Raw genomic sequence first — 26,260 nt, forward strand, 5'->3', positions numbered from 1 at the left:
GAAAGCCTGTTTTTTTATTAGAAAGATAATTTTTTTAGACTGGATTTCATTTCTGTCAGGTCTTATGGAAATGAAGCTCATGATTAGCAATAGGATTTGATACCAGCCTGTGAATGTCTAAGAGAGGCATTTATAGTAAATCAGGATTGTGCTGTAAAGTTGAAGGGAATTAGAAATGTGGATTAGTAACACAAACCCTGCTGTCTGTCAGAAATCCTGCTACCATAATTCATATGGCAAGCTGAGACGCTGGAGACCTCCAGGAGTCACAGGACAGGCGTGGAAATGAACATAGCAATCTTCTGGATGAGCATGGAGCCCAGGGAATACTGCTAATCTCATGCCTAATTTTAATACTGCTGCTCACCTCTCTCTCGCTGCTGCTACTGCGGAGAAAATGGCTGTGGAGGATTTTGGCTAAATAAAGAAAAAGAAGGACACTGCCTTTTTCCATTGCTCTGCTCTTTGAGATTCAGGATACCGGTTTTCGTTCTGTAACTTTTCATCGGTATAGCACTGAAAAAGAGCTGTTCTCCACAACTAAACTAGCAATCTCTGATTAAATGTCCTGACTTGTGTGAAAATAATGTCTAGGTCAGAATGCAGCCTGCAGTAAGTTTTCACCACCCGGAAGCGCAGCAAGATTTATTTATTATTAAGTATATATCTCTGAGCTGCCGTTCTCTCACTGAGAAATTTTCTCTTGCTGTAACAAATGGTCCCTGCATTAGTTCTTCCTCCTGCTTCCCTGAAGCATTGTCATCAGCCTGCCATCAGCTAGAACAGTCCTTATAAGATGAACCATTATATTGCTCATTGTTCTTTGCAGCAGGGACTTTCTGTGGAACTTCTGTGCTTGCAGGAATGGCTCTGGAAACACCACCAAAAGAATAATAGAAAAATTATAAATTGCTATTGTTTAATCTAGAATAATAATTAGAATCTCTTTACTATTTATAAAGTGCAGCTTTATTTCCATATTTTATAATTATCTGTATCTTGAGGTTAACTAATTATTGTTTTCAGTTGGCTGGAGACAATATTGCTCATTACATTCAATTTCAGAAGGACACATCATAAGCACCAACATAGCATGTACTGTATCTGCGTAGCTGTTTAACAGGCATGTCACCTCAATGTGAATTCTCAGACAGTATCCTTCTGTTTCTGTTGTCCAAAATTGGAATTTAGTTCTCACAGCTCTCTGGGTGAGCACCATCTTCCCATACATAATTCATACTCGACTCTATCCACTCCCTGCTTTACCTCCAGTTTCAGTTCAGATCTCTTTTCAGAAATCCTTTCTTTCACTCCTTTTCCTGTTTCTGATGGCTCAAAATTGATGCTTGACCTTTCCTCCCTCTCCATTACTAAGTGCCCCAAGATGCCTTGATGCTTAAACTGATTTTGTTGCCTTTGAACAGATTGGATTTTTATTGCCAGCACATGAGTGTTTGTCTTGGTCTTGGACCCATTCAGAGACTCAGATGGGTGCTGATAATGTTCCAGGGTGCTTTTATTTTCACCAAGACAGGCATTATCTAACTCCTCGGAAATTAAAGCTACAAACAAAGTAAGTGGGTCAAAGCTTTTGTGATCCATTTATAGCAGGTCTTTATCAGCTCTGATCGATAGTGACGTTTCTATAATTTATTGCTCGCTTACTTCTCTGGTATCGGACAGTATCCAGGAGACTTGTAGCATAGAGGCTCACCAGCTCTGATCACCCTTTAGAACACTTTTTACTTCTCTTTACCGGTTATGTTGCTTTGTAAATCAAAGGACCTGTACCTCATTCTGCTCTTCCTTACCATTTTATTGCTGCTGCCCTGTGAAATTATGGTTTTGTGCCTTTGACATCTGCAGTACAAGCCAAATCAATATTTTACTACATAGCTTTGATCCAAACTACCTTTGCTATCTTTACTGTATGACATAGTCCTAACTAATTATGGCAAAAATGATTTATAAAGCAGCAATAGATAAGAAACACAAAGAAAAATAACTTTATAGTTGTGCTGTATTTGTAAAAATGGAAAAGGCATATAGGAGAATACCAGAAATCCAACCCATTATACAGTAACTACTTGCATGGTTTATTTCAGTAACTAAGTGATGTTTTTGCCCCTGGTGGGTGAGCTTTGAGACAGAAGAGAGATGTATTTATGCTCTGCACCCAGGTGTCAGTGCAAGTAGCGCACTGTTGTGGGAGGGGGTGGAGAGCTTCAAGAGTGGGTGGCGCTGTGCAGTGACAGTGGAGCCGCATGCCGAGTCCTCATTAGGATTCATTGCGGAGAGAGCAGCTCAATCTCATCACAGCCACCGAGCTGGGGCTCCCAGGCCTGTGAGTGTCCAGTTTCTTCGCAGAGGCTCTAAAGCTTGCTGACCGGTCAGCCCAGGAAGAGCAGAGGAAAACCTCTTGGAGTGTGTGTGTGTCTGTACACTGCTGGGGACTGCAGAGCTGTTACTGCTCAGAACTGGAGCCTGTGTGTGTACTGAACAGACAAGCAGCAGTACACAGAGAGGCCAGTGGAGTCCCTGAGCTGAAGTCATGGCTCTCAGCAGCTGGCAGGCTCTCTCACCCCTACAGTGGGCACGCTGGGGCTGGGCCACCCTCACTCCCCACAGCTGGAGACTCCTGCACAGGCTCACAGGGATCACAAGGCAAGAATGGGCTTGGGGAGCAAGGACTATGCTCTGTGAGATGGGGCTGAGCTCTGCACTTTTCAGGTTATACGTTGGTTTACTTGAAATCGGTATTGATCGACTGAGGAAAATCTATGCATTGATTACCTGTGTTAGATGGCAGTTGTCTCCAATTCAGTCAAATAGCAATTTATATTTTAATGCATGCTTTTGGGGCTTAGAGAGAGCTGCTTTACAGACACTGAAGCAGAGCTTGGTGTGAGAGGACAGAGGGAGTTTGAAATCAGTGTTCTGTGTTAAAGGGAGCAGTGAGAGATACCGAATTATGAGCATTTTTGTTGTTGAAGACAATACAACTGCACAGCAATTCAGTGTTCTCAATAGCAATATAGTACTTATGAATTACTGTGCATTAGTCTTCAGGCAAGTCAATCTTGTAATGCAGTTCAGTGTAGCATAGTAATGAATAACATGCTGGGTTCTGTGTTTTTGTACATTGCAGTATCAGCATTTCCATTTCTTTCTATAATAATCCTTCTGAAACATGAATTGAAAACTGAAAAGATAAGGCTTTTTCATGATGGGCACGGGACTTGTAATAACATAACAATTCTATTGTCTTATATCCACAGAATCATTTTTAACTGCATTATTTAAAAGCTCTATATTAATGTGTAGTCAATTATTTGTCCACTTGCAATTAATTACAATTGTTGCTTATGTGTTGAGGACATTATGTAAATAAAATATTAAAAGGTTTTCTTTTTTTAAGGTGGAGGCATGTCGTGTGATCCTGGGACTGTGTGACAGTCGTCCATTCTTGCTTGATGAATCTGTTTCTTTCATTACTTGTTGATAAGTGCAGGATAATCAACATGCAGCACTTATACCCTCTCCCAGAAAGCGCAGTACATGTTAATATCTACAGCCCCCAATAAAACATTTTTACAGCTCCAGTGCTGTGATGGAAGAGAGCTGCAGAGTGAACTCAAACTGCCTGTCTATTTCAGGAGCTCGGATTCTGAAGGAGCGTTTGAGACCCCTGAATCCACCACCCCAGTGAAGGCAGTACCCCCACAGCTCATCCAAGAGCCTGAACCCCAAGCACAGCTCTCCTCTGAGGACACAGGTGAAGAAGGGGAAATGCCTCTTACAGGATAGAGGTCATTCTAATTTGCAGAAGGGTTTTTCTGAAAAAAAAAGAAAGCGTTTAAAACAGCAAAAATGCAATAACATTTTATTTAAGAGTACCTAGTGATTTCTTAGAAAAAATAGACCTAAGTGCCAAATAATTAAAAGAAGAACTTATTTATATGGTATACTATAGAATCACCTTCTGTAAGAGCCACTAATGCCTAGGATATCTAAAATAAAATTATTAGTTTTCTAACAAACTAGTTATTTCCTTCTGTAGGCTCATAACGTCTTCTTTTGTAACAGTTATGAATTTATGGCTTTACAACAGCCAAACTACCTTAAAACTGAAAAATAATTGTTCAGGTAATGGATGTTATATTCCAAGTTTATTATTAGTTTGAAGCAGTTTGCAAGATGGAGCGCATGAAAACGGACTTTCAAAACGGACTGAAAAAGTAAAGATGGCAGTTAATCTTCCGGTGCAAGTGCAGGGTTTTGAGGGGGTGTAAGAAGAGGTAAATCAGCTCTGATTGCTGATTAGCATTTTCTGACAGAAAGGCCCACTGTAGGGTCATAAAGTGCTCTGTGCTCATCCTCTGTGCTCATCCTCTGTGCTCAACACAACGCTATGTAGTCAGAGATGTTGTCTGAACTACAGCCCTAAATTAAGTTCTAAGTTTTTATTGCGAACCACAAATATAACTACATGAAGGATCTTCCTGCTTTGTTGTGAAGCTTTGACTACTATAAGCAGCACTGATTTTACAGTATATCTGCCCATGGATACAGTAAAAGTTCTATAGCTCAACGATACCTTACAGAAAAAAAAAATCACAGTACAGAAATGCCTACATTCTTTTTCTTAACAGTGATTAATGTTAGTAGTGCATAGTACATTATATTACTATGGCCTACTGCCCTGTCTCTCTCACACCTGAAGAAGGCTCCACGGCCGAAACGTTGTGTTCTCTTTCTTCTTTTTTTCAGCATGGAATAAACCTATTACTTGTTCCTTTGCATTATATTACTATGGTCGTACATAGTGCCGCTCCTGTGTGCAGCTTCACTCATTGGTTTATTTTCATTATATGTTATTTTTCCTGCTTGGCTGTGGCAAGTGCTTCAATTAATAATTTAGTGGTTATTAATTAATTGTGTTAGATCTTTTGGAATACTGGTTGTGCATATTTCAATAACTAGTGTCCAATCGAGCCATAGAGAGAACATGGAAAACAATTCCCAACAATTCAAAGTGTCCTGCTGCATCACTTACCATAAATGCCTGCTTCCCAAAGTGACCTGTCTCACTGCTGTTTACGGAGGCACCCCAGTGCAAATATGTTTTCCAGATTCAGGCTTTGATGATGGTCATGTTACAGTACTACTAGGACAGCACTTACAATATATCCCACAAATAAAAACTGCAATTGTATATTGTCTATACATATTGAACTTTCATTATATTTGTCTTATTTTTTTTCTTTTGAAATTCTATTTGATTGCATTCTGTTAAATGTTAAAAAGGAAGGCACTGTAGGGTAATCATAAGCACACGGAACACAGATTGTGGTCATAGTTGATTACTTGACCTCCCATTCCATTCCATACAGTATGTTGAGTGTGTTCAGGTTTGCAATTTGATGCTTTGGTGACGATGTGCCTTGTAATATGCCTTTACAGGCTTCTGCTCAGACTTTGCCTCTGGCCCTGATGTTACTCTCAGCGAGCCGGTCTCTGAACCCCCCTTCCGTCCACCCTGCCGATCTTTCTCCAGTGTCTTTGATGAGGACAAGCCCATAGCCAGCAGTGGCACCTATAACTTTGAGAACCTTGAGACTGTTGACCAATTTCAGATTTCCACGCTTTTCCCTGGTTCCCCAGACCAGTACAGCTCTGATCCCAAGAATCACAGCCGCCGGAGGTCCACAGACTCCCTGCCAGTCTCCAGGTGCCCCTTGACTCGTTCTCTTAGCCTGCAGGCAGGGGAGTTCGACGGGGCGGGGAAGGAGGACGTTTCAGGACCGGACAGATCACAGCTCCGTGCTGAGGCCTTCAGCGTGGGGACAGAGAGTGCACCCGGTACACTCAGAAAGACCAAGAAGCCCAGGCCTGCATCTCTGAAGAAGAGACCCTCAGTCAAACAGAAGGTCGAAAGTCCTCCACAGAGTCCTCCCGATGAGAAGATTGTCCCTGACTGTGGCCTTGAGGGCTCTGGGAAGAAGAAAGCAAAACCAAGGCCCGAGAGTCCACCCCAGAACCGAGAGGAAGAGAGTTTATCCCCTGCTAGCTCGGAGGTATCTGTGAAGAGGAAGACCAAGACAAAACAGAAACCTGAAATCACTCCCAAGACGGCCGAAAGCATCACTGAAGTAGAAGGGTCTGGTGCCGAGACAGTAAAAGCAAAGTCGGAGGAGATACAGTCTCTGCCTCCCCCTGAGCAAGCCTGTCCTTCAGCCAGTCCGCCAGTCCCAGACGAGGATCTCCCTATACCTCCCAAAGCCACATACAAGTGGGACCCTGACAACTTTGAGGAGATAAATCCATTCTGCACAGGAGGCAGCAAAGTACCCAACTCACCTGTTGCTTGCAGGAAAGGGATAGCATTCAGTGCAGCTTCTGAACCTCCCGAGGCTCCAGACAATCCTGTTCCTCCTGCAAGCATAGAGGAGACTCCTCTGAACAAGCGGCAATCAGTCAGGCTGGAGTTTGACTACTCAGAGGAGCGTGAGAGTGGAGAGACGTCACGGGACGGCACCCCTCCTCCCAAGAGACTGGGAAAGAAGCCGGGTGCCAAGATGCCTCTAAGGAAGCCAAAGTTAGGGGGTAAAAAGCCCCCTGCAGTGGATAATGCTCCGCCCCCACAGTCCACTGATAGTGATGAGATCCCTATCCCAAAGGTCTCCTACAACTTTGATCCCAGCAAGTGGGAGGATCCCAACTTCAACCCTTTCTCCTCAAACAATGCCATCCCCAATTCACCCAAGCAGATCCAGGGCAATTATAACTTTGACCTAGATACTTTTGATGACTCCATTGACCCATTCAAGCCATCAAACAAGTTGGGGAACTCTCCTCCTAAGAACTCTGCCTCCTTTGAGGTGCCCGCCAATGACAATGAGACAAATGGGATCGACGAAGCCAATCAAAACAAGCCTGTAAAGAAAAAGAAGACTCCAATAAAGACGTAAGTAGAAGCTTTCTGACTAATTCATCTTCTGTTTGCTTTTATTTGTTTTTGCCTTGTGGCTTTATGTAATAGAGAAAAACATCTTTCCTGTGTGGTTCATGAAGTGTGCACAGTAGAGGTATTCCTGGTGATGTCACATAAGAGAGGTCATCAGAGTTTACTCTCTGGGTATTGGTTACTCAGACCTTTTCATATACTCTAGACTTTAGCCCTATGACGTTTATTGTCACTAACTACTCAGACAACACAGTATTGTCAGGTTCTCCCGGATATTTTCCTTACGTGATTGTACAGCATATAAAGAACATGCACAAGTTCCATGGCATAATACTCAGCATTAAGATTTTTTTCTAGCTATTTTCAAGACTTTGACTTTGTGTAGTCTGTGTGTCTGTCAGTGCAACTCCTTTGTTAGTGTCTTCTGTCTGTCTGTCTGTCACCTCTCTGTGTGTTTTCGTGTGTCACAGGATGCTCGCAGATGTGATGTCTCTGTGTTGTCTGTTGTAAGTACCTCAAATCAAGTTCCACTGCTGAGAAATATATACAGTGACTAGGCTTAGCATGCCCTGCTCTCTATTCCCTGCTGTGGCTTTAGTTAACTGCAAGCTTCCGTCCCTAACCTCATCGCTTTTAATGGAAGACCCTCTATCCACCACCCCTGCCTCACTGGCTTGCAGTTTTACAAATAGATAGTTAATGGTCTAAACAGACTGCTAAAGGCACAACAATAAATGAGCTCTTCCCATTACTGCAGCAGTGTAATTAAGTGCCTTCTAAATAAAATATTTTTTAGTAGGAGAAAGGCAGAGGTCTCTGAACGTACAATGAGGGTTAAACCATGATTGTTAATATTATTGCATTAAGGTAACTTAAATAAATATGGCACTTTGGTGTGTAGCACACGGTCATGACAAGGCATGGAGTATTCGTGTTTAATGAATCTGGAAATTGATGGCAGCAGGGAGGATGCGCAGTTATTTCCCCAAGTGGTGATGAAAAGCTGTTCTTTTGTCCCACGTCGTCTCCCCTGTCAGATTCACTTGGCAGGGGTTTATCTCTATCACCATTCCAGTCTCACATATTCTCAGCATGTTGTCTTGGAGCTCAACAAATCTGAGGACGTCTGGTTTTCAAATGCACTACAACTGGTGCCTGTACAGCTCTAACGAGAGCCTGCCTGTCAGAACTCATGAATATTTATTGAGTACATTTCCTTTGGAGAAGCCAAACACCATCTTCATAGGGCAGGCTTTATTCACTCTCTGCAGGCTGTTTGTCAAACAGATTGCTGTTTGAAATACACATTGGAAAGACCTAGAGCTGTTGAATGAGTGTGAGATGATCCGTTGTTTGTCTTTGTCCCAGCTCTTCCTGCTTTGAGTGCCAAAAAGCAACTGTTGTGTCTTCTTTAGTGAGCTAATGTAAACACCACAAACTGTTTTTATTGTTTATGTTCTGCATGATTCTAAAGAAAAGAGAGGATTGAATTAATGTGATAGTGTTTCCATGGTATATATTGAGTAGTGACTCATTATAAGAAATCTCAGTTAAACAGAGCCCATGAGGAAAGTCAGTTACGTTGCAGTTACATTTAATTTCTCTTTTGTCACTTTCCTTGGATTTTGTTAGACTGCTGATGAATGAGACACTTTCTGCCTTTCCATAAGCAATGTTGAGTCTGACTTCACCAATCAGTGGCATTAAAGAAAACAGAATTGTTATAAATATAACAAGAAAACACTTTCCATGCTAATTAGTGTATTACACTGACGCTTGACTGCCTTATTACACATAAGAGGGAATGAGGTCACTGTGCTCCAATGTAATTACTGCTATAAACCAATTTTATGATGGTGTTGCCACATCTGTATAATTAGGACAATTCACATTGAGTCTGTAATCATCTCAATAACAATCCTTAGTGATAAAATGACTGAACATGTCAGGAGGTTTCATTAGGAAAAGTTTTTTTTAATAACCCCTTTTTAGTAACTTAAGTACAGACCTGCAGTCAGGGCCATCAGTGCAGTAACCAGTCAGCCCCCCCATGCTGGTATATCTATCCTCTTTATCTTATTAACTCACTTGTGTCCTATCATTAAGCACATTAAGGACCCTCCCAACAAACCAGTGGTAGATATGAAACTCAGGAATGAATCCAAAGGTCTACATAACATTCTCAGTTTTGACCCATTACATGGTTCGACAAGCTTCAGGTTCTTCTACATAAGCGGACATTTTCGATTCGATATTTAGTGCCTGTTACCTTACTTGCAGCAAATTTGCCAACACAAGTACGAAGGGTTGGAAAATTAAAATATGCAGAATTTCTCTTTCATCACTGAAGTGTAAAAGGGCCTACAGCCTGTAAAACCTGAAAGTGGTCAATCTGCTCTGCAGCTGGTGCCTGATTGTCATTCCTGATGTAAAGGAGCCCCAATCTCAAACGCCCAGCTGCAGAAGCTTTAGTGGATTGAAGCTTGAGCTGACAGCAACACTTTTCAGGCTCTGGTCACAGCTGTATTCCTGAAGAAGAGGAGATGAGAGGGCTATCAACATTCAATTCCTTTTTCTCATCTGTAAACACAGGAAACTCCTCTTTATTCTGTGTCAGCTCAGCAAGGCACTGCCACCATATTAGCCCACCAGATTTCATTTGAAGTATGTCAGAAAACTTGTCCTTTTTAAATTTACACGCACATATATTTAATGCATTGTACAGCATGATTGTGTCTATTATAACTGATTATATTCTTATTGACATACATATATAACTGTTGGCTTTCAGGCACCACCGAGTGCCCAGCCTCCACTGCAAACACAGGAGAGCAACAAACCCAATAAACCCAAAGGCTGGTCTCTTGCCGTGGATGGGTTTGAACACTTCTGGGAATTCTGGGAAATATCTCCATATTACAGTATAATACAATCTCTTCATACAGTACACAACCCAACACCAGCCCAAAGATATGGCAGAGTGCAAAATTCATTGCCATAGCAAAAACTGGAAAAGACCCAAACTTTCCATCCACTGCCCGATTCCCCTATTGTCAGTCCCTGACAAAATCTTTGAGCACTTTATTTTCCAACACGTAACACCAGATGTTGAAGAAGTCCTCAGTGTGGACAAGGCTGGTTTCTGCAAGGAATGCAGCACAACAGAACAGGTATTGGTTTCTCAGCACCTTTGAAAATAGCTTTCAGAAAAGCCTGAAGTCAGGTGTTGTGTTCCTCGACCTCACAGCAGCTTACGGCACAGTCTCTCCGATCCTCTATTGAAGCCATTGCTGAGCAACAGACAATACAGAATTCACATTGGACAGGAAGTAAACACATGGGGATGACAGACAAATGGAGTCCCTCAAAGATTGATATTGGCTCCCATCCTGTTTAGTCTGTACATGAATGAACCCCCAAAAACCACATCCCAAAATTAACATTTGTCTGGCAACACAAACCTTGAGTTATGGTACCTTGAAACAGGTCATAAATGAGAACACATCAAAACTTGAACTGCAAACAATGTTGACTCAAACCGAGACCTGCAAGAATGTATCCAGTCTATTCCTCTTCCACAATTCTAAAGCTACAAAGAAACTCAACAGTCCTACAGAGTTGCAAAGAAATTAAAGCACCATCCTACTCCAGGATACCTTGCAGTGACCCTAGACAGGACGCTGACCTTCCGTGAATACTTAAAGACATAAGCAGCCAAGGTTTAAAACAAGGAACAATCTGATCTTCAATCTTGCTAGTACAACATGGGGCGCTTCCACTACCACCCTCCAGACCTCAGCCCTTGCACTGGCTCTGTTAACAGCAGAACACTGCGGCCCTGCTGGGTCAAGATCATCACATACCCACAGAGCAGACATCCAGCTGAATGCCACCATGCTCAACATCATCACTCGAATGTTTGCTCCACTCCATTCTCCCTGTTTTACCAAACATTAATTCTCCACCCACAAAATGCTCAAAAAAGTCCTAAACGCTCTTTACCTGCCACTACACTAGGATATATTTCATCTACCAAAGACATATCTGTCTTCAAGAAAGCCAATCTGGAAAAACCCTCCCCAACAATATTTCAATGTAGAGTCCACCTGGTCTCCAGATTGGGAATCACTTCACTTAACAAACTATCTATTTATGTCCTACTCAACAACCTTCCGGCTTTCACCTTCCAAGAACAGAGTGGTCCACTCTGAACCGCTTTAGAACTGGTCATGGTCCATGTCTTGCCAGCCCCCATAGATGGGGAATTAGTGCAAGCCCTCTTTGTTTCTGTGGGATGGAGCAAACTATGCAGCAATTCCTAGAAGACTGCAGTTGAAGATGGTCATACCAGACACTATTACAGTACCCGATTCAGGAATTTTGCATTCATGAAATGCATTAACATATTTATATATGTTTTACATAAGATCCTTAAAGCAGTAGTATGCCACTATTCTCCTTTGTTCTCTCTTACATGGTTAAACAACAACAAGGTGGCTATCTTGGGGTTCGATACAAACACAAAGTGAACATAGATATAGGGAGGAATAGTTCATGTCAGAGGGGCAGTAGAAAGAATGTGAAAGCCTTGCACTGGTATGGAGCTGTGTTTAATTTGTCATGCAGTGAAATCCCCAATATTTATTGAAACAACACCCTTGGCACAGCAGTGCAGTGCAGAGGTGAGGATGGATCTATTCATCAATCTGAATGAACAGAGGAAAATATGTGGCAGGCCAGTGTCTGAGGTACTGCAGCATAGTTTTGGCTGTTTTTCAACAACTGTTTTTGTTTTTTGTTCCCCATTTCCTCCTTTCTCTTTCCACCTCTTTCTCTGTTTTCTTACTGAACTAATTTAAAACCCAAATCTTGAGTAATATCCCTTCCCTGAAAATCCAGCTGTTGCTTGCATTTTGGTTTCAGAGTTGTAAATGGTCAGGGAAGCCCAGGGCTCATGTGGTGTCTGCTGTACTTTTTCAGTAATACATTCAGAGTGAAGAAGTCCCCGAAGAGGTCTCCCCTGTCAGAGCAGTCGTCCCAGGTAAGTGCACACTGTGTCCCCTTCTCCCCCATTCCCTTTGTCTGCTCACATGGTGTCTGTCTGCCCTGTGTTCTACTTCCTGTATTCTCAGGCTTCCTGTGAATATCTTGTGATGTCTACCTCTTCTATGTAGAGCTATACAGTTGGTCTGTCTTACTTTCAGCCTTCTTAGTTCTAATATACATTTTAAATGCTGTATGTATTCATTAAAGGATACACAAAGGCACTGTTCAATCATACGTTAAAGTGTCACATCATGAGGTTTAATATGACTGTCACCTTTGTGGCAGTGCTGTGATCAGAGGGTGTGCTATGTGGTCTCACAGTCCACTCTTTTCCTGTCCCCAGGATGCCACGCCCCTATCCACGCCTGATGCCCCTCCTGTCATCCCCTCTGAGGACCATGCCACCGATGAGGAGAAGCTTGCCTCCTCCTGCAATCAGAAGTGGACATTTCAAGGGGTGGGGACAGAGCTCGACTTGGACACACAGGACTACCCCCAGCCCTCCGATCTCTCCACCTTTGTCAATGAGAACAGCTTCCCCTCGCCAGCTGATGGTAAGACCTGGGATAGGGGTGCAGCACAAGCTAGAGGTTCTTTGGGGAGAGGCTAAGAAGCTTAGGGTAGGGGTGAGTAACTTCTCACGTCCAGTGAGTACTGGACGTGTTCCAATCAGGGCTTTAATTAGTTAATTGGTCATTAATTTCTTACCTGTTTCTGGCTTTTCCATTCCACTACCCTGCTTGGAACAAAGACTTGAAGACTAATGGAGTGGAAAACTTAAGGTATCTTGCCACATACTAAAGGTTTGTATCTCTTTGTTCACTGTGAACAGGAAAGATACATTGTACCAGAAACTATGGTTGATGAAATGTCTGTCTATAAGCGTGGAATTGTGGCGAAATAGTTCATGAGATTAAGACCTGTCTTGACTATGTCCATAAAATTATGACTACTGTGCCATTTCCTGCAGTGGAGTGGAGATTGGCAGTTGGTACAGTGAAGTTTGTAGATCGTTCTGCGCTGCAGTGGTCATTTTATACTACTCTGCATCCTGAACAAATTGGTGTTAAGGCATTCATTCCCATAGAGATTACAACTAAAACCTCCCCTGAGAGCAAAGAAGTGTGAGTACACTCTTTCATTGCTACATGTTAATTGCTCTTCTTATACATTATACATGTTCTAATGTTAATGAGGTTGAGAGAAAGTGGTGATAGATTTAATCTCTGTTAAAGAATTAAATTCTCTATTATTTACACGCTTCCCCAAGGAATAACTCCTTACCCTTCCCCCCAACAGATGGAATCTGACAGGCCTAAAGGCACATACATAAAGATTATTGCAGTAATCATGGAGCAAAAGCCATCACAGGAGTCATTTTAAAATGGAATCGAACAGGTTTATGCAGCTAAAGTTCTGATCTGCAAATTATAAATTGAACAATAAATCTTCATCCTTAATGTCATTGTTCTTTGATGCTTAAATCACTCACTAATTTAAATTATTTTTTAGCATACAGTGTTGTCTTCTTAAGACACAAAGTTGATGTTAATATTAAGACTATGTGGAATCAGTGTGTAGCTTCCCAGCTTTCTCACAGTCCTTGAGGCATGATACTCTTCATGCCACACTCAGGTGGCTGGTCTGTATGTCAGGTGGCATGCACTCTGGAGTCCTCCCTTTATTATCTCTTTGATTCCTGCAAATGCTCTGTGAAGAGGTCTCCTGGTCATGCTCTGTTTCAGACCAGAGTGCTCTGTCTACATGTACCCAAATGTTCTTTAGTTTGGTTTTTCATCTGTCAATGAGTTTTCTTGGTGCAGATCTTTTGTAAATTTATGTATTGTTTAACCTGAAAGCCACTCCTCTACCTGTAAGAATGAAAATCTGAATCTATTTCAACCTTCATGTAGATAAATATTCACAGTGGAATAGTGCAGCAAAAGATCTGTTGTTGGGATTTTTGGCATTTTCCAGGCTGTTTGTAACTGAATGCTGAGAAATAATGTACTAAAGAGTCATTCCATTGTTTTCCGTTGTACGTTATTGCATCTGAAAGCTGTCTCCAAGGTCTGTGCTGTGTTCAGACACAGCAGAGATCACTAGTGTGTGCTGTGTGAACTGACAGCAGCAGACTGTCATTTTGAAGAATGACTGCTGTGTCAATCTGTCTCCCAGCTCAGTCTGACTTCACTGTTCTCCATGCCTGGACTCTGACCCAGACCTTGGACTTAATACAATATTCATGACAGTAAATGGAACAGTTAATAAAATGGTACTTCCCTGAGAACATACTCTTCTTATTAGTGGTAACTTTCAGTAGCTGCAGATGTATTGTGAGCATTATTATTCATACTGTATACTTTGTTTGTTCCCCAGTGCCAGACTATGAAATTGAGTACATGGAGAAGATCGGCTCTTCAGCTTCAGTGAGTATCAGCCTGATGGCACACCCCGTTCCTAAAAGAGATGTGTGTTGAGTGAAAGACAACCCTCTCCCCTTCATGAGTGAGAGAAACATGCTGACAGGCAGGCAGGTCTTGAATGTGCCATCAGTGTGGAGAAGCCTGCCTGCCTGGCAGCTGGTCTTCCAGCCATTGAAAGGGGGGTTGCCTGCCAGAATGTATTATTTACTATGTATGATTAGGGCCCTGCAAAATTCATAGGGGAGCTGGAACAACCCAACTAATCTGGTCTTCACTCAGAAGCATTATGATGCCTGTCAAACCTCTTCAGTAAAACTCCTCTAAACCTTAATTGAGCAATCATCTCTTAGTAATTGCCAAATTATAAATCTTCCCGTGACAATGAGGGATAGCAACGGTCATTACTGAAAGTGATGTGTGAAAACAGTTGGACAACAAGTCCTTTCTTGTCTTTATGATGGTTTATAAATATGACAGTGTCAATATATTGTAGTTGTTTATGCAGCTATTTAATGACCAAAACTATCTCTTTGTGTTAGGAGAAATTGAAAAGCAGTTCTCTGATTCTGAACCTACAGAGTAACTGGAGTTGACACAAAAGAATGTGTCTTGTGAGAACCTGGAAGTGAAAAGAAGAGAAAAGGATGGCCTGGGTTGAATAACAGGACTGACGGACATGTTTGGGAGCAGGAGTTTTGAATATTCATGGTTGAGAACAAGCAGAGTAGCAGTAGGGTCATGGTGGTCAACATGGTGTCTGTCTTTGTTTCTGCAGCAGACCCTCTCTTCAGGGAAGAAGCCCCCTATGTACCTGAAGCTGGACTCTGTGAAGGACAGCCCCTCCATGGGCTCATGTGTCCGGGCATCTGAGCCCTCTACCCCCTGCTCAGGGTAAGGGCCTTGCTACAGGCACAACTAGTTCCAGTAGCAATGTGTGAGGAATTCTCATTCAGAAGCTAGCATTTAAATAATCTTTCAAAAATGACTCCCCTGCTTGTCATGATTTAAAACTAAATTTCAGAAACATTAAAATACTTTTTGAAAGTTATTCAAAGATCACTAGTAGCAATATTCTTAACCTGATCATAATGACTATTATATACAGTAGTATCATTTTCTTTCTTTAGTGACTATGGCTTGAGTCTAGTACTGCGGAGGCATAGAGACTGAGGTCTTGCACAGCGGCACCTGTCTCACAAGTCATCATCACCTTGGTGTGCAACATCTCTTTCTTTCTGCTCCGGGCAGGCTGAGTTACGAGGAGGTGGAAGCTCAGTTATCCAGTGGGGTGAAGTCCCCTCTCTCTGCCAATATGGTCCTGGATGTCATGTCTGCTGAAAAGAGCAATAACCAAGAGAGCGAGCTGCTGAGCTCAGCCACAGCCAGCGACAGAGAGGAGGTGGTAAGTGAAAGGGCAGCAGAACGGTGTCTCAAGGGGACTGGTGGCAGTATGACAGCAGTGGAAGGGGGAAGGGGTATGGGTTTATAAAACAGCATTCTGAAGGAGAAGGTCAGATCACACAAAGCTCTATTCACAGAACTATAATTATACTGGAGAATATGAACTTTGACTCTCAACCTATCTTCCCCCTGGAATACTCAGTGTCCAAAAATGGAAGTAAGTGCTGTGCATTATTCCTCGAAGGATGCAGCAAAAGAGACAATCTGTTTTGTTGAAGCTCTTAGGTACATTCAACACCTTAATTACTTAAGCAATATATAATGTAATTAAAAGATAATTACTCATACAGTTAAAGAACTGTTCATGCCAAGCACTTGTAGCGAAATGCCTAGCAAGCTCTAGTGTAGCATTTTACTTACCCACTTACACACTTAGGCTGACTATACACAGTAGAGGAAGGGCTGTGAACATATTACAGAAAAGTGCATTTCTGCTGAATGAGTTATTACCATTGTTTACATGGTTGATTCTCTCCTGGAAAAAAATGATGTAATCTTGTGGTTTCATTTTCAGTCTAGCTTGAGATTCTTTGCTGTTACCACAAGAGGACAGTGTTGGGATATTTGTTAGTGATCTGTGCTGTGGAAGGCTCCTGAGGTTAATTCCAGGACAGGTCTTTGTCACTGCGAGCTCTTCATTGATTTTGTTCAGTACCACCTGAAATATTTGTTTTTTGTGTTGGAGGAATGAAAGTGTTATGACCTTTTGCTGTGCCAATGAAACCTGTATCAAAATGTGCCCCACATTGTAAATAGTGAGTGTTGTGCCTTCAGCCTTCTCCCTCTCCTCTTCCTGTAGTTGACTTTGTATTCCATGAGCCCCTGTCCTTCCCTCCCCCTGTAGACTCCCCCCGAGGAGCTGGCAGACCCTGACTGCACTCTGTTAGATAGACTGTCCCTCCACACTGAGCCCAGTGCACCTCTCCACTACCTGGAGCCCGACCTGGCTGAAACCAACCCCCCAGTCTTCGCTCAAAAGCTGCAGGTGTGTATCAGAGCAGAAAGACTAGATCAATCCTTAGGATACCTCCTGCTGCTCTCTGGAAACTACGCTGAAAACACATCGCACAGTTGCATTTATTTGTGTCATTCTTTGATTTAATTTTCTTTAGGTCCCTGCCCCTAGTTTTCTATCCACAGATGTGGAAGGTGTTCCTTAGACATTCATACAGAACAATGTTGTGATTTACCTGAGTAAAATTGTTTAGGTTAGCATTGCACAATCCTTTAAATATTTACTAGGGTAAATCACATTGTCACAATTTAGAAGCCACTACATTGGTGTACAGTGAATACATGATAAAAAACATACGAACGTGTTGCACAATCAAGGTTAATCACAAAATATGAAAACCAAGGTGAAAGTAAAAAATGACGCAGGGTAACTGCAGGCAACTAAGGTCAAGCAGGGAGTATTTGTGCTCTAACCACCTTTCTCCTCTATAAACACACACCTCCCACCTTGGTAGGAGGAACTAGTGCTGGCAGCAATGAGGATAGAAGCCCTGAAGGTAGCCAATCAGATCTCCCAGTCCTCCTCACGCTCCTCTGTAGACAGCGAGGTACTGCATTGTGCCTTGTTCTGGTGTGTGTGTGTAACCCAGTGAATCCCGCCCCTGAGTGGCTTGTTTACAGGTGTGCTGGAAGCCATGAAACCTTTTGGATATGGCATAGCCCCTTACATGAGATGACTGCAGCAACATTTGCATCTCGTAGGGCCACCCTTAATTGAGCTACTGTTTGCGTTTCTTTCTGGTCAGCCCTTTAGTGACTTGCATGCTACTGTACCTGCCTGCAGTCCTGAGGGAGGATATAAGAACATCAAGGTGACTTGGGATATTACACTCTGGACTGGATTATTAAAATCCCATAATTCCTCACTAAAATTGACAGATGAGCAGGCCATGGAATTGATAAATTGGTTTAATGAAACATCAGACTGCCCTGCTATATCACTTAAATATCTTCAATGTCTAGAATACGGATGTGACAAATTAATCCCTCCAGCACTGGCAAACATCCCATTTCGCCCTTTTGTTTTCAGATGAATCCTACTAACCATCACTAATAGCAGAGTAACAGAGTACAGACAGGCCTGCATCTTTAATAGGGATTAATTATGTGTTTCTCACCTGGCAGTCCAAAACTCTGGATTCCAGAGCAACAGGCTCTTTATTCTCATCCAGGATCTCATTCACTTCTTACTAGGTTCCTTTCTTCGTTCTCATACTGTGATATTTAGCACTTTAGCTCCATGTGTGATTAAAAGAGATGTTCAACGAACAGATTTGTGGTTGGTATGAAATCCCCGTTCATATTCTGTAAATGCTTGACTCTGTTTTTTTTGGGGCATTACCTTCGCACATTGTGCTGTGAGCTGAATCATCCTTTCTTTTTGACAAGATGTACCCTTTAGTGACCGGCAGAATAAATGGTTCTGTGTTTAACTTTGAACAATAGTTTATTTGTGTTCCCTCAGTAAATATCCCAGTGTAAGAGCTTTAGGAATTTGATGATTAAATGCATGCTTATTTGAAATAGTCAAAATTTAAATAATAAAACAATAGCATCTCAACCCTATTCATTACCCTGGTTCTGGTGCAGGCTAATCTGCAGTCCTCATTTGACTTTTCTCAATAGTTTCTGACTACGTGAACTTTGTAAAAAACACGGAAACACAAATAATTCTATTAAAAAAAAACAATCAAATAAAAAAAATCAGGCTGTATTTTGTCCAAGGTCTTCGTCACATTGAGGCAAAGGAAATTCCAAGTGTTTTCGGAGGAGTAGGTGACTTCATTTAATCAATTAGTGAATTCAGGATGTTTTGAGAATTCAGCAAGAGTGATAACTGGAGTAGTCCCCATGGACCACTAATTTACGATAAGAATCTGTGGTGTTTTTATTGAGTGTGCTAGCCTTTGATAGAGGTGTCTCAGAGTAGACGGCTTGCTTGGCGAGGCAAATAGTGCTGAAGTGGTGTTGTGAAACAAGGGAAGAGGAGAGCTGTCGTTGTATTCTGTGGTACTGAAGTCTACTCCCTGCTGACGGACTCACTGAGAATTACAGATGCCGAGGGGATTGGCTTGGCGTGTCTGATTAGAGTTAATCCTGCCAGTCACATGACCACCAACCAACAATTGAGCTGAGAGCTGGCTGGTGCTGAGACTGTTGGAGGACTGCAGACCCCATCACAGGGCAGGAGGCTAGGCACACAGTGCTTGTTTGCACTGAGGCTCCCAGATGGATTCAAAGCCAAGAAGCTCTCTGAGGATTATAGGTTAACTTGATGAATACTCAACTGAGTCAAAACTGATGTACCAGTAGATGTTCCTCTTATCCCACTGACGACTGTCATTACTATCATATGAGGTCTACGTCTTCTTGTTAGATTAAGAAAAAACATTTGTGATCATCAGTTATACTTCTTCCAGGAAACTTCAGTTTCTTATTGACTTGCAAATGTAGTATACAGTATATTCATTATTGAAGGAAATGTCTTGAAAATAGTGCACTCAGTGCAATAGTACAGTATACATTTCAGACTCAAGGAGCTAAGTTAGTGTTCATGCACCTGAATTCTACTTGCAATGAAGAATTTAGTGGCTGTCAGCAGTGTAGATTCTTGTGCACATTCACTGGAACTCTCTCAGCAGCCATTGAGGGTGACAGAAGCCAGAAATGGATAGGCTTTATGGCTGATGTGAGGAAGAAAGCATGTCTGGTGTCCTGTACCTTCTGTGAGAACACAGACCGTATCTCAGGACTGTTCCAGGTTCTTCTGTGTGCACTGCAACTGCTCGAGATATAAGAAGAACACCTGAATAGTCTGCATAGGTTGCTGTTCTCTTCTCCCAAGCCCTTCATAACAGTGCTGCTCATTATGAATTCTGTGGTTAGTTATGCTACAGTGCAGTGAGAACTAGTGTTGTTTCATTGGCTCCCTTAGTTTTCCTGCCCATATGGTATATGGTATGCCTGATGGTATAACAGGCTTTTACAGTAAGTCCTCTCATGATTCGTGTCCCAAGCATCACCACCTGCCTTGTCTCACATATTCCAGTCCTGCCGGAAGAAGCCAACCATGAGGAAATGGAAACCGGATAGTTCACAGGCAATAAAAGTAAGAGAAGAGACCCTGCCCCCCCCCCCCCCTCTCTGTGGATTGTTCACCCCACACAAACATTCCTGCTTCCCCACTTCCCCACTCCTTGCTAGTAAGAAAGGCTCTCCTTTTTATTGGCTAAATGGACAAAACCACCACAGAACACTGTGCATTTGATAGTCATCATTGTGGAGTCTAGACATGACAATGAAAGGGCAATGAATCTGTTGAATGCTGTTTTGCACACTTTGACAGATTCAACAGATGCTGCCTGAGAATGGCACTGCCATCTTACTTTTTAAATTTAGAACAGAACACTTTAAAGAATGCAGCCAACAGGACCAATACAGAAGCCACTGAAGCATTGAGAAGGAGGTAACAATGCCAAAGTCTACCTTTTCACCCTGGATATCTTTGCCATCCCTAGCTCTTAGCACATTTCCTTGCAAAGGACATGTTGTGCTGAGTATATGTTAGTTTCTGTAATTCTTTGATTGCTTCCCAGAAAGCAGTGAGTGTCCCAGCTCAAACAGGAGCCAAGCTTTGTCACAAGACGACTTTCTCTTCAAAGGTATTTCACTGTAGTTTTCCACCACCCACATTCTGCAGTTCTACAGATGAGGGCTGTTTTCGCCATTTCTGAATTTCCAGTAACACTGAGCTGTGGCCTAACTGTGGAAATATTTTTCAAGCTTTTTTTCTCTAGTAAAATTAATCCTCTGGTTCCTAGTAGTTTTATTTTTGCTATTTCAAGAAAAAGCTAAAACAACAATTACATTCAACTTTGCTGTGTGTGAGAACAGTTTTAAGCAGGACAAATTTTCCACCAATGGGCTTTCATCTTCCTATGGGAGGGCTGGAGAGCTGCATCATTTTCCCTGATGTACTGCATCCCCATCCACATACTGTAGGTTACTGCATAAAGATATTGTTGGTTTAGTCCAATTAGTTCCAATCCTGTTTCAAAGGTTACATTCACCAAGCCCCATATTCTAATCTGTTGTGTATGCAACATCTAGGGTATGTTACGTTATTATCCACCTGCAATTCCTTAAACTTATTGTGCCAGCCAGAGTCCAGGTAAAATCTGATGGCAAACTAAGCCCAGGTGAACACTGTTATCATCCTAAAAAAAAACAGCCTAGTTTTTTAGTAATGCGTTAGAGCTTTGATATTAGAGGGTATAAATCTCTGAAAACTCTAAGGAACTAGCATCCTCTTGGACAGCTATACCACAATATTTACAAGACACACTCCATTCTTCTAAATGCTAGATTTAACTACTGTCATGTCTATCTAATTTAAATACTGATTATTTTTGTTTTATTTTCTTATAACGTAGCGCACACAAACTGTTCCAGTACTTGGAGCTCGTAGACTGAAGGTGCATAACGTATAAAATGCTGTTTTGTGATGAAACAGCGTTCATTCTGTCCATTGTGCTGTGCCCAGGCTGTGGAGTATAGAGTGCTGCTCTATAGGTTTCATCTAATCTTTAAGTTTTCCTCCACTCCTTAGTAGGTGTCTTACTCTTAACTGATGTACTCTTTTCACACTTCCTGCATTAGCTGCATTTAAGTAATTCTAAGGAGCATTGTAACTTGCATTCTGTAGGTTTTCTGAGTCTGGAGTTGATAATTAGGTATATTTCAGAGACTGCTTGTTTTATTAATAATAGGATACTTAACCCATCCTTTAGTGAGGCCTAATGTCTACTAGACTTTAGAAAAGATTTACCACTCTGTATCCCAGTCCTCACACTGATTCCCTTGCCCCACTGTGCATGTCTGCAGAGCAGGGAGTTTGCATTCCTAACACTGTACCTGCATTGTCTGGCCTCCTTTACATTCTTTGCTTTAAACCTCGATAACAATCGATAGTTTACAGTTGCTAGACAATATATTCAATATAAGACACCTATATGTATAAATTAGATTTGAATTAATTTGACTTAAATACAAGCTCACATTCCTTCAAAGGTGAGAAACTGTGAGAGTTTTGGATGTATTAACGGTATAAACCATCCAGACATTAAATATTAAACGCAATGCTGGAATATGGAATTGCTTTCAAGCAGACATGCCTTATGTGTTGCACTATAACACATATATATACACTATACAGATTTCAGCTGACAAGCACAACGTTCACACTTCCATGATTCATGCTCAAACAGAGGTGCTGTTATACTCATTTCTGAAGTTGCATTTTTACTGGTAATCCCAGTGTGAAAATTGCACAGGTGAGCAAACTTGCAAGTTAAACTACTATTCATTCCAAATTGATCACCTCTCTTTGAGTTGAAAAGGCACAGACATAAAAATGCTATGAAAACCAATGAGGAGATCAAGTCACAATATTGATATTTATTTAGGTACCCAAAAGATCTTTAAAAATCACCTTTCTTTTCAGACAGTTTTTAGCAGGTTTGTAGACAGCTGCAATTTATAGCTAGATGCTTTTGATGGTATAGTTTCATCTTTCATTCATTAGATGGATGACATAGGTGGTCTTCATAAGCAGTGCAGTGGAAGTAATCTTCATCCTTGGCAGACCTATCTCTGTAACAAACATTGTACTAGCAAAGAGAAGCCTGCAAGCTTGATGCTGAGCTCTCCACATCTAACCCTGAGGTGTCCTCTCAACTCTACCTCTTGCATCTTCCTCACGGTCCCTCTGTGTGGTGATCCTGCCTAATGCTTCTCTTGTGTTTCTTCTCTGTGAGAGCAGCAGAGAGAAGCCCTGTCCCCAGCAGACAGTGCAGTGTCCAAGAGTTCCCTGTACTCCAGGACAGGATTCAGTGAAGGAGAGGGAAGCCCGTTCAATGCCCGGGATCTCGACCATTCATTGGAAATTGCCAGGGAAGAGGTAAAATGCATCCTTTCAGGAGCACTAAGGTTTTAACAAAATGTAGGCAAGGTAGTTTTCGATATGTAGTATTCATTTATCACTGAGCAATACATGTGCCTGCTTTTATTCATGACCCCAGTCAAACCCTCTGCACAGTTTCCTCAATGAGTGAAATAGTCAGGACTCCCCAAACCGTCCAGGTGGATATTTGAACAGGGACTGTCAAGACGTGAGTCTAGCACAATCTCTTTTTCAATATCTTTCTCTTTCTTTAACCTAATAAAGAAGCAATGCTTGAAGCAGGCCAGGGGTGCCAGAAGGTACCATGACGTTTGCTCAACAGCAGTAACCTGACAGTGAAAGCTTTACCCAGAGCTCATACCCATAGTGAAACCAATTAGCCCAAGGAAATTCCATATCCTCTGACTGCAGCTTTATTAACATGTGGAATATGAATTCAAACTTTTGCATTCTCAGACACTGAGGTGTTCTATTGTAGATTGTTGCCAAGGAGAAGGAGGTAGCTGAATGGCAAAGGAAGTATGAAGAAAGCCGACAGGAAGTGGTTGAAATGAGGTAATTACTTCTGGTTTGCTTAGGCTTAATGAGAGTAGTTGTCTTCGTGCACATGTAATGCACAGTATTTTCTATTAAACCACTTTAAAAAACAAGTGTGTGGTAGAAAGCCGATTTTGTTGGGATGGATGTACAGCTGGCATGGATTATGACGAAGATCAGGAGCCTCTTTCTTGGACGCTGACTGTTTCTTCTAATTAGGATATATTTTTAAAGCACAATGGAGTAAACCTTATTTACCTAAAGCACCTGAATTTCCTTAAAGATTTCCATAAACCATCAGCCGCCTGGAGCTTTGAGCGCTGACCTGGCAGCAGCAGGCTGTGGATCGGTCCAGCTGGCCAGCCTTCTATTAGTGTAGATAAGGCTGTTCTTATTTCATTAGCATGATTTGGCTCAGGATAAGAGAGGCTAAGACGCTCTCTAAATCATTATTAATCTTCTTACTGGCCTGGCAACCTGCTTTCAAACAAGTGCTTAAAAAGTTTCATCAATTAATGCTTAAGTGGTGTTTTAAATGTATTTACTTTAAAAATACACAATGCAAGCAAAAAATAAATTAAAGCACACTTCAGATAAGGTAGAATGGGATGTAGTAACAAAACACAACTGGTATATTGAATCATTTGATTTGCTGTTGTCATTTACAGGAGGATAGTTGCAGAATATGAGAAAACCATTGCACAGATGATAGGTAAGCACTCAAGCTGCTTGTCAGTTTGTTCTTACTGTGAACCACTAGACTGAGCTTGCTATAGTGGGACACATTCTTTTCAGGTATCTTCTGTCACAGCTTCTTGAAGCTCAGCATTTGACTACTTCTAGGGTTGTGTCGAATTTAAATCATGTTCCCAATTAAGGTGTTTTTAACAAATTTGGAGTTAAAACCCCCAAAGTAACACTTCAAAGACTTCTCAACACATGTCCACTGTGTTCTGTGATCAGCCAGTTCTTGGCAACCGGGGGAAGAATGCTCACTCACAATCACAGATTCCTATGAGAACATTGACATCTGCAGGAAAAACACCAAGATACATTATTCGGGCAACCAATCTCACCTCCTCCAGAAAGCCCTGTTGTAGATGTTTGTAGTTTGAGAAGTACATTCATTGGTGAACCAATGTTGAATGCTTTCAGCTTTTCGAGTATCTTTCTAAATCAAAGCCTTGGCAGCCTGCTTTCAGTCAAGTGCTTGGAAAATGTCACCAATAAATCAAGAATCACGACTAGTGCAGGTGCCATCTGCTGATGAGGGCAGTAAGACTGAGTTCTGCCGGATGTGTGAGTATTATAACACCAAATAAAACAGAGCCCTGTAATGGAGAGGCCAGGAAATAAAGCCTGCAAACAGCGTGGCTGCTCTGATCAGAAACAACTTTTGTGAATTAACCCTTGCTATGCTAACTCTTTCACACATCATTTTATCATTTTGATGTTCTATTTTGTAATTTGAAAATTGCTTTTCAATTCATCATCTCTTTTTGGATCCATTTCACTCCTCTTTTTTATCACGAACAGTAAGGATGTTCTCTTTTTTTGCTGCCAGATCTTATTTTTCCACCTCATTTTTTGGCACTTTAACCTTCTGTGAAAGGGCAGCATGAGCCCAGCTCTGTCCAGTGCTCCTCTCACATCAGTGCCTTTCGGCTGTACTTAATGCGATCCCTTCTTTTCTGTTCTGCTCCCATTTTTGCTCCTTACTCTTTGATATACCAAACAGGCATGCCTGGTAAGTAATGTTTTTATGCACTATGTGCGTCTTAAAAAAACAGAACACTTTCTGTGTAGTCTTCATTTTTTTGTTGTTTTCACTATGGAGTGGTGACATCACGCCGTATCAACTGAAGGGACTGTTTTTCACCAAAGTGTTTAATTTTTGCATTGTTGAGTGTTTGTTTGGTCTGCATGTTTCACTGTCAGTTCTGCTGTGCTGGCTTTTGAGCAGACAGTGGTCTGCTGGCATCTGACCCTTCAGGACTGCCCACTGTCCATTCTCCAGACATCAGGGGAACACTGGACATGCTGAACATGCAGTCGGTTCCTTCTTATGATGTTTAAGCTTTTTTATACAGTTTTCAGTGTCCTCAAATGAGTTAATAGGCCATTTGAAAGCAAACAAAACTTACACTGTGACTAAAACTAGGTCCCCTTCAGTGTACAACATTTAGATCCATATAACAACCTTCTTTTGGAATGACAGTCTTCTGATTTTTTTAAACCAAAACGTGCTTTTCCTCTCAGGACTGTTAGAAGCTAATAGGTGTTTTATCTAATGTCTTGTTAGGAGTAAGCAAAGCACCTGATACAGTCTACAACCAATCCCCTTTCAGATCATACTTCCTAATTTGAATATTGGCCCTCTGTCCCTATTTTGGTCTTTCATACACAGAAACACTTAACACTTGTGTTGGAACCCAGTGGAGCTACAGGTGCAACCCACATCAGCTGACACAAAACCAAGCCTAGAAGGGTATTTAACCATGTATATTCAGAGCACTAAGATCTAATCTTTGTAGCTCAGAAAACACCGTTTTTTATTAATAATACAAGCCAAATTACAAACTGAAAATGGCTAACATTTACAGAGCTCTAAAGTAGATACATATATGTGGAGGTGAAAAGAAAGTGAGTGGCTATATATATTTATAGTGGCTATATTGTTTAAGGGGTATCTGCCTGATTGTCTATCAGATATAACCAATGGGGAACATAGGAAAGTTACAAATGAGGAGTCCATTTACAAATGAGGAGGGTTCATCTTGTCTGCCTTTCATCCTTTCAAACAGGATGAGCAGCCTCTCTGAGTCAGTCAATCTGTAAAGCAGAGAA

General features: G+C 41.7%; 1 protein-coding gene across 7 annotated transcripts in view; it reads left to right on the forward strand.

The window, feature by feature from the left end:
• The window catches only part of tacc2 (transforming, acidic coiled-coil containing protein 2), a 72,614-nt gene that overhangs the window by 42,960 nt on the left and 3,394 nt on the right, over positions 1-26,260 (forward strand). For 3 of the 7 annotated variants that reach the window (XM_069189039.1, XM_069189040.1, XM_069189041.1), the window contains 15 exons: positions 3,657-3,775; positions 5,464-6,967; positions 11,948-12,008; positions 12,357-12,567; positions 14,393-14,442; positions 15,215-15,330; positions 15,688-15,841; positions 16,745-16,885; positions 17,370-17,462; positions 19,964-20,023; positions 20,511-20,576; positions 21,348-21,389; positions 22,736-22,873; positions 23,355-23,431; positions 24,082-24,125. In XM_069189039.1, the coding sequence (XP_069045140.1) occupies positions 3,657-3,775; positions 5,464-6,967; positions 11,948-12,008; positions 12,357-12,567; positions 14,393-14,442; positions 15,215-15,330; positions 15,688-15,841; positions 16,745-16,885; positions 17,370-17,462; positions 19,964-20,023; positions 20,511-20,576; positions 21,348-21,389; positions 22,736-22,873; positions 23,355-23,431; positions 24,082-24,125 (2,876 nt within the window). The remainder of the gene's footprint in view (positions 1-3,656; positions 3,776-5,463; positions 6,968-11,947; positions 12,009-12,356; positions 12,568-14,392; positions 14,443-15,214; positions 15,331-15,687; positions 15,842-16,744; positions 16,886-17,369; positions 17,463-19,963; positions 20,024-20,510; positions 20,577-21,347; positions 21,390-22,735; positions 22,874-23,354; positions 23,432-24,081; positions 24,126-26,260) is intronic. The other 4 variants (XM_069189036.1, XM_069189037.1, XM_015346765.2 and 1 more) reach the window with 4 other exon arrangements.

Source organism: Lepisosteus oculatus, chromosome 4 (assembly GCF_040954835.1).
Source record: "Lepisosteus oculatus isolate fLepOcu1 chromosome 4, fLepOcu1.hap2, whole genome shotgun sequence".
Taxonomy (NCBI): Eukaryota; Metazoa; Chordata; class Actinopteri; order Semionotiformes; family Lepisosteidae; genus Lepisosteus; species Lepisosteus oculatus.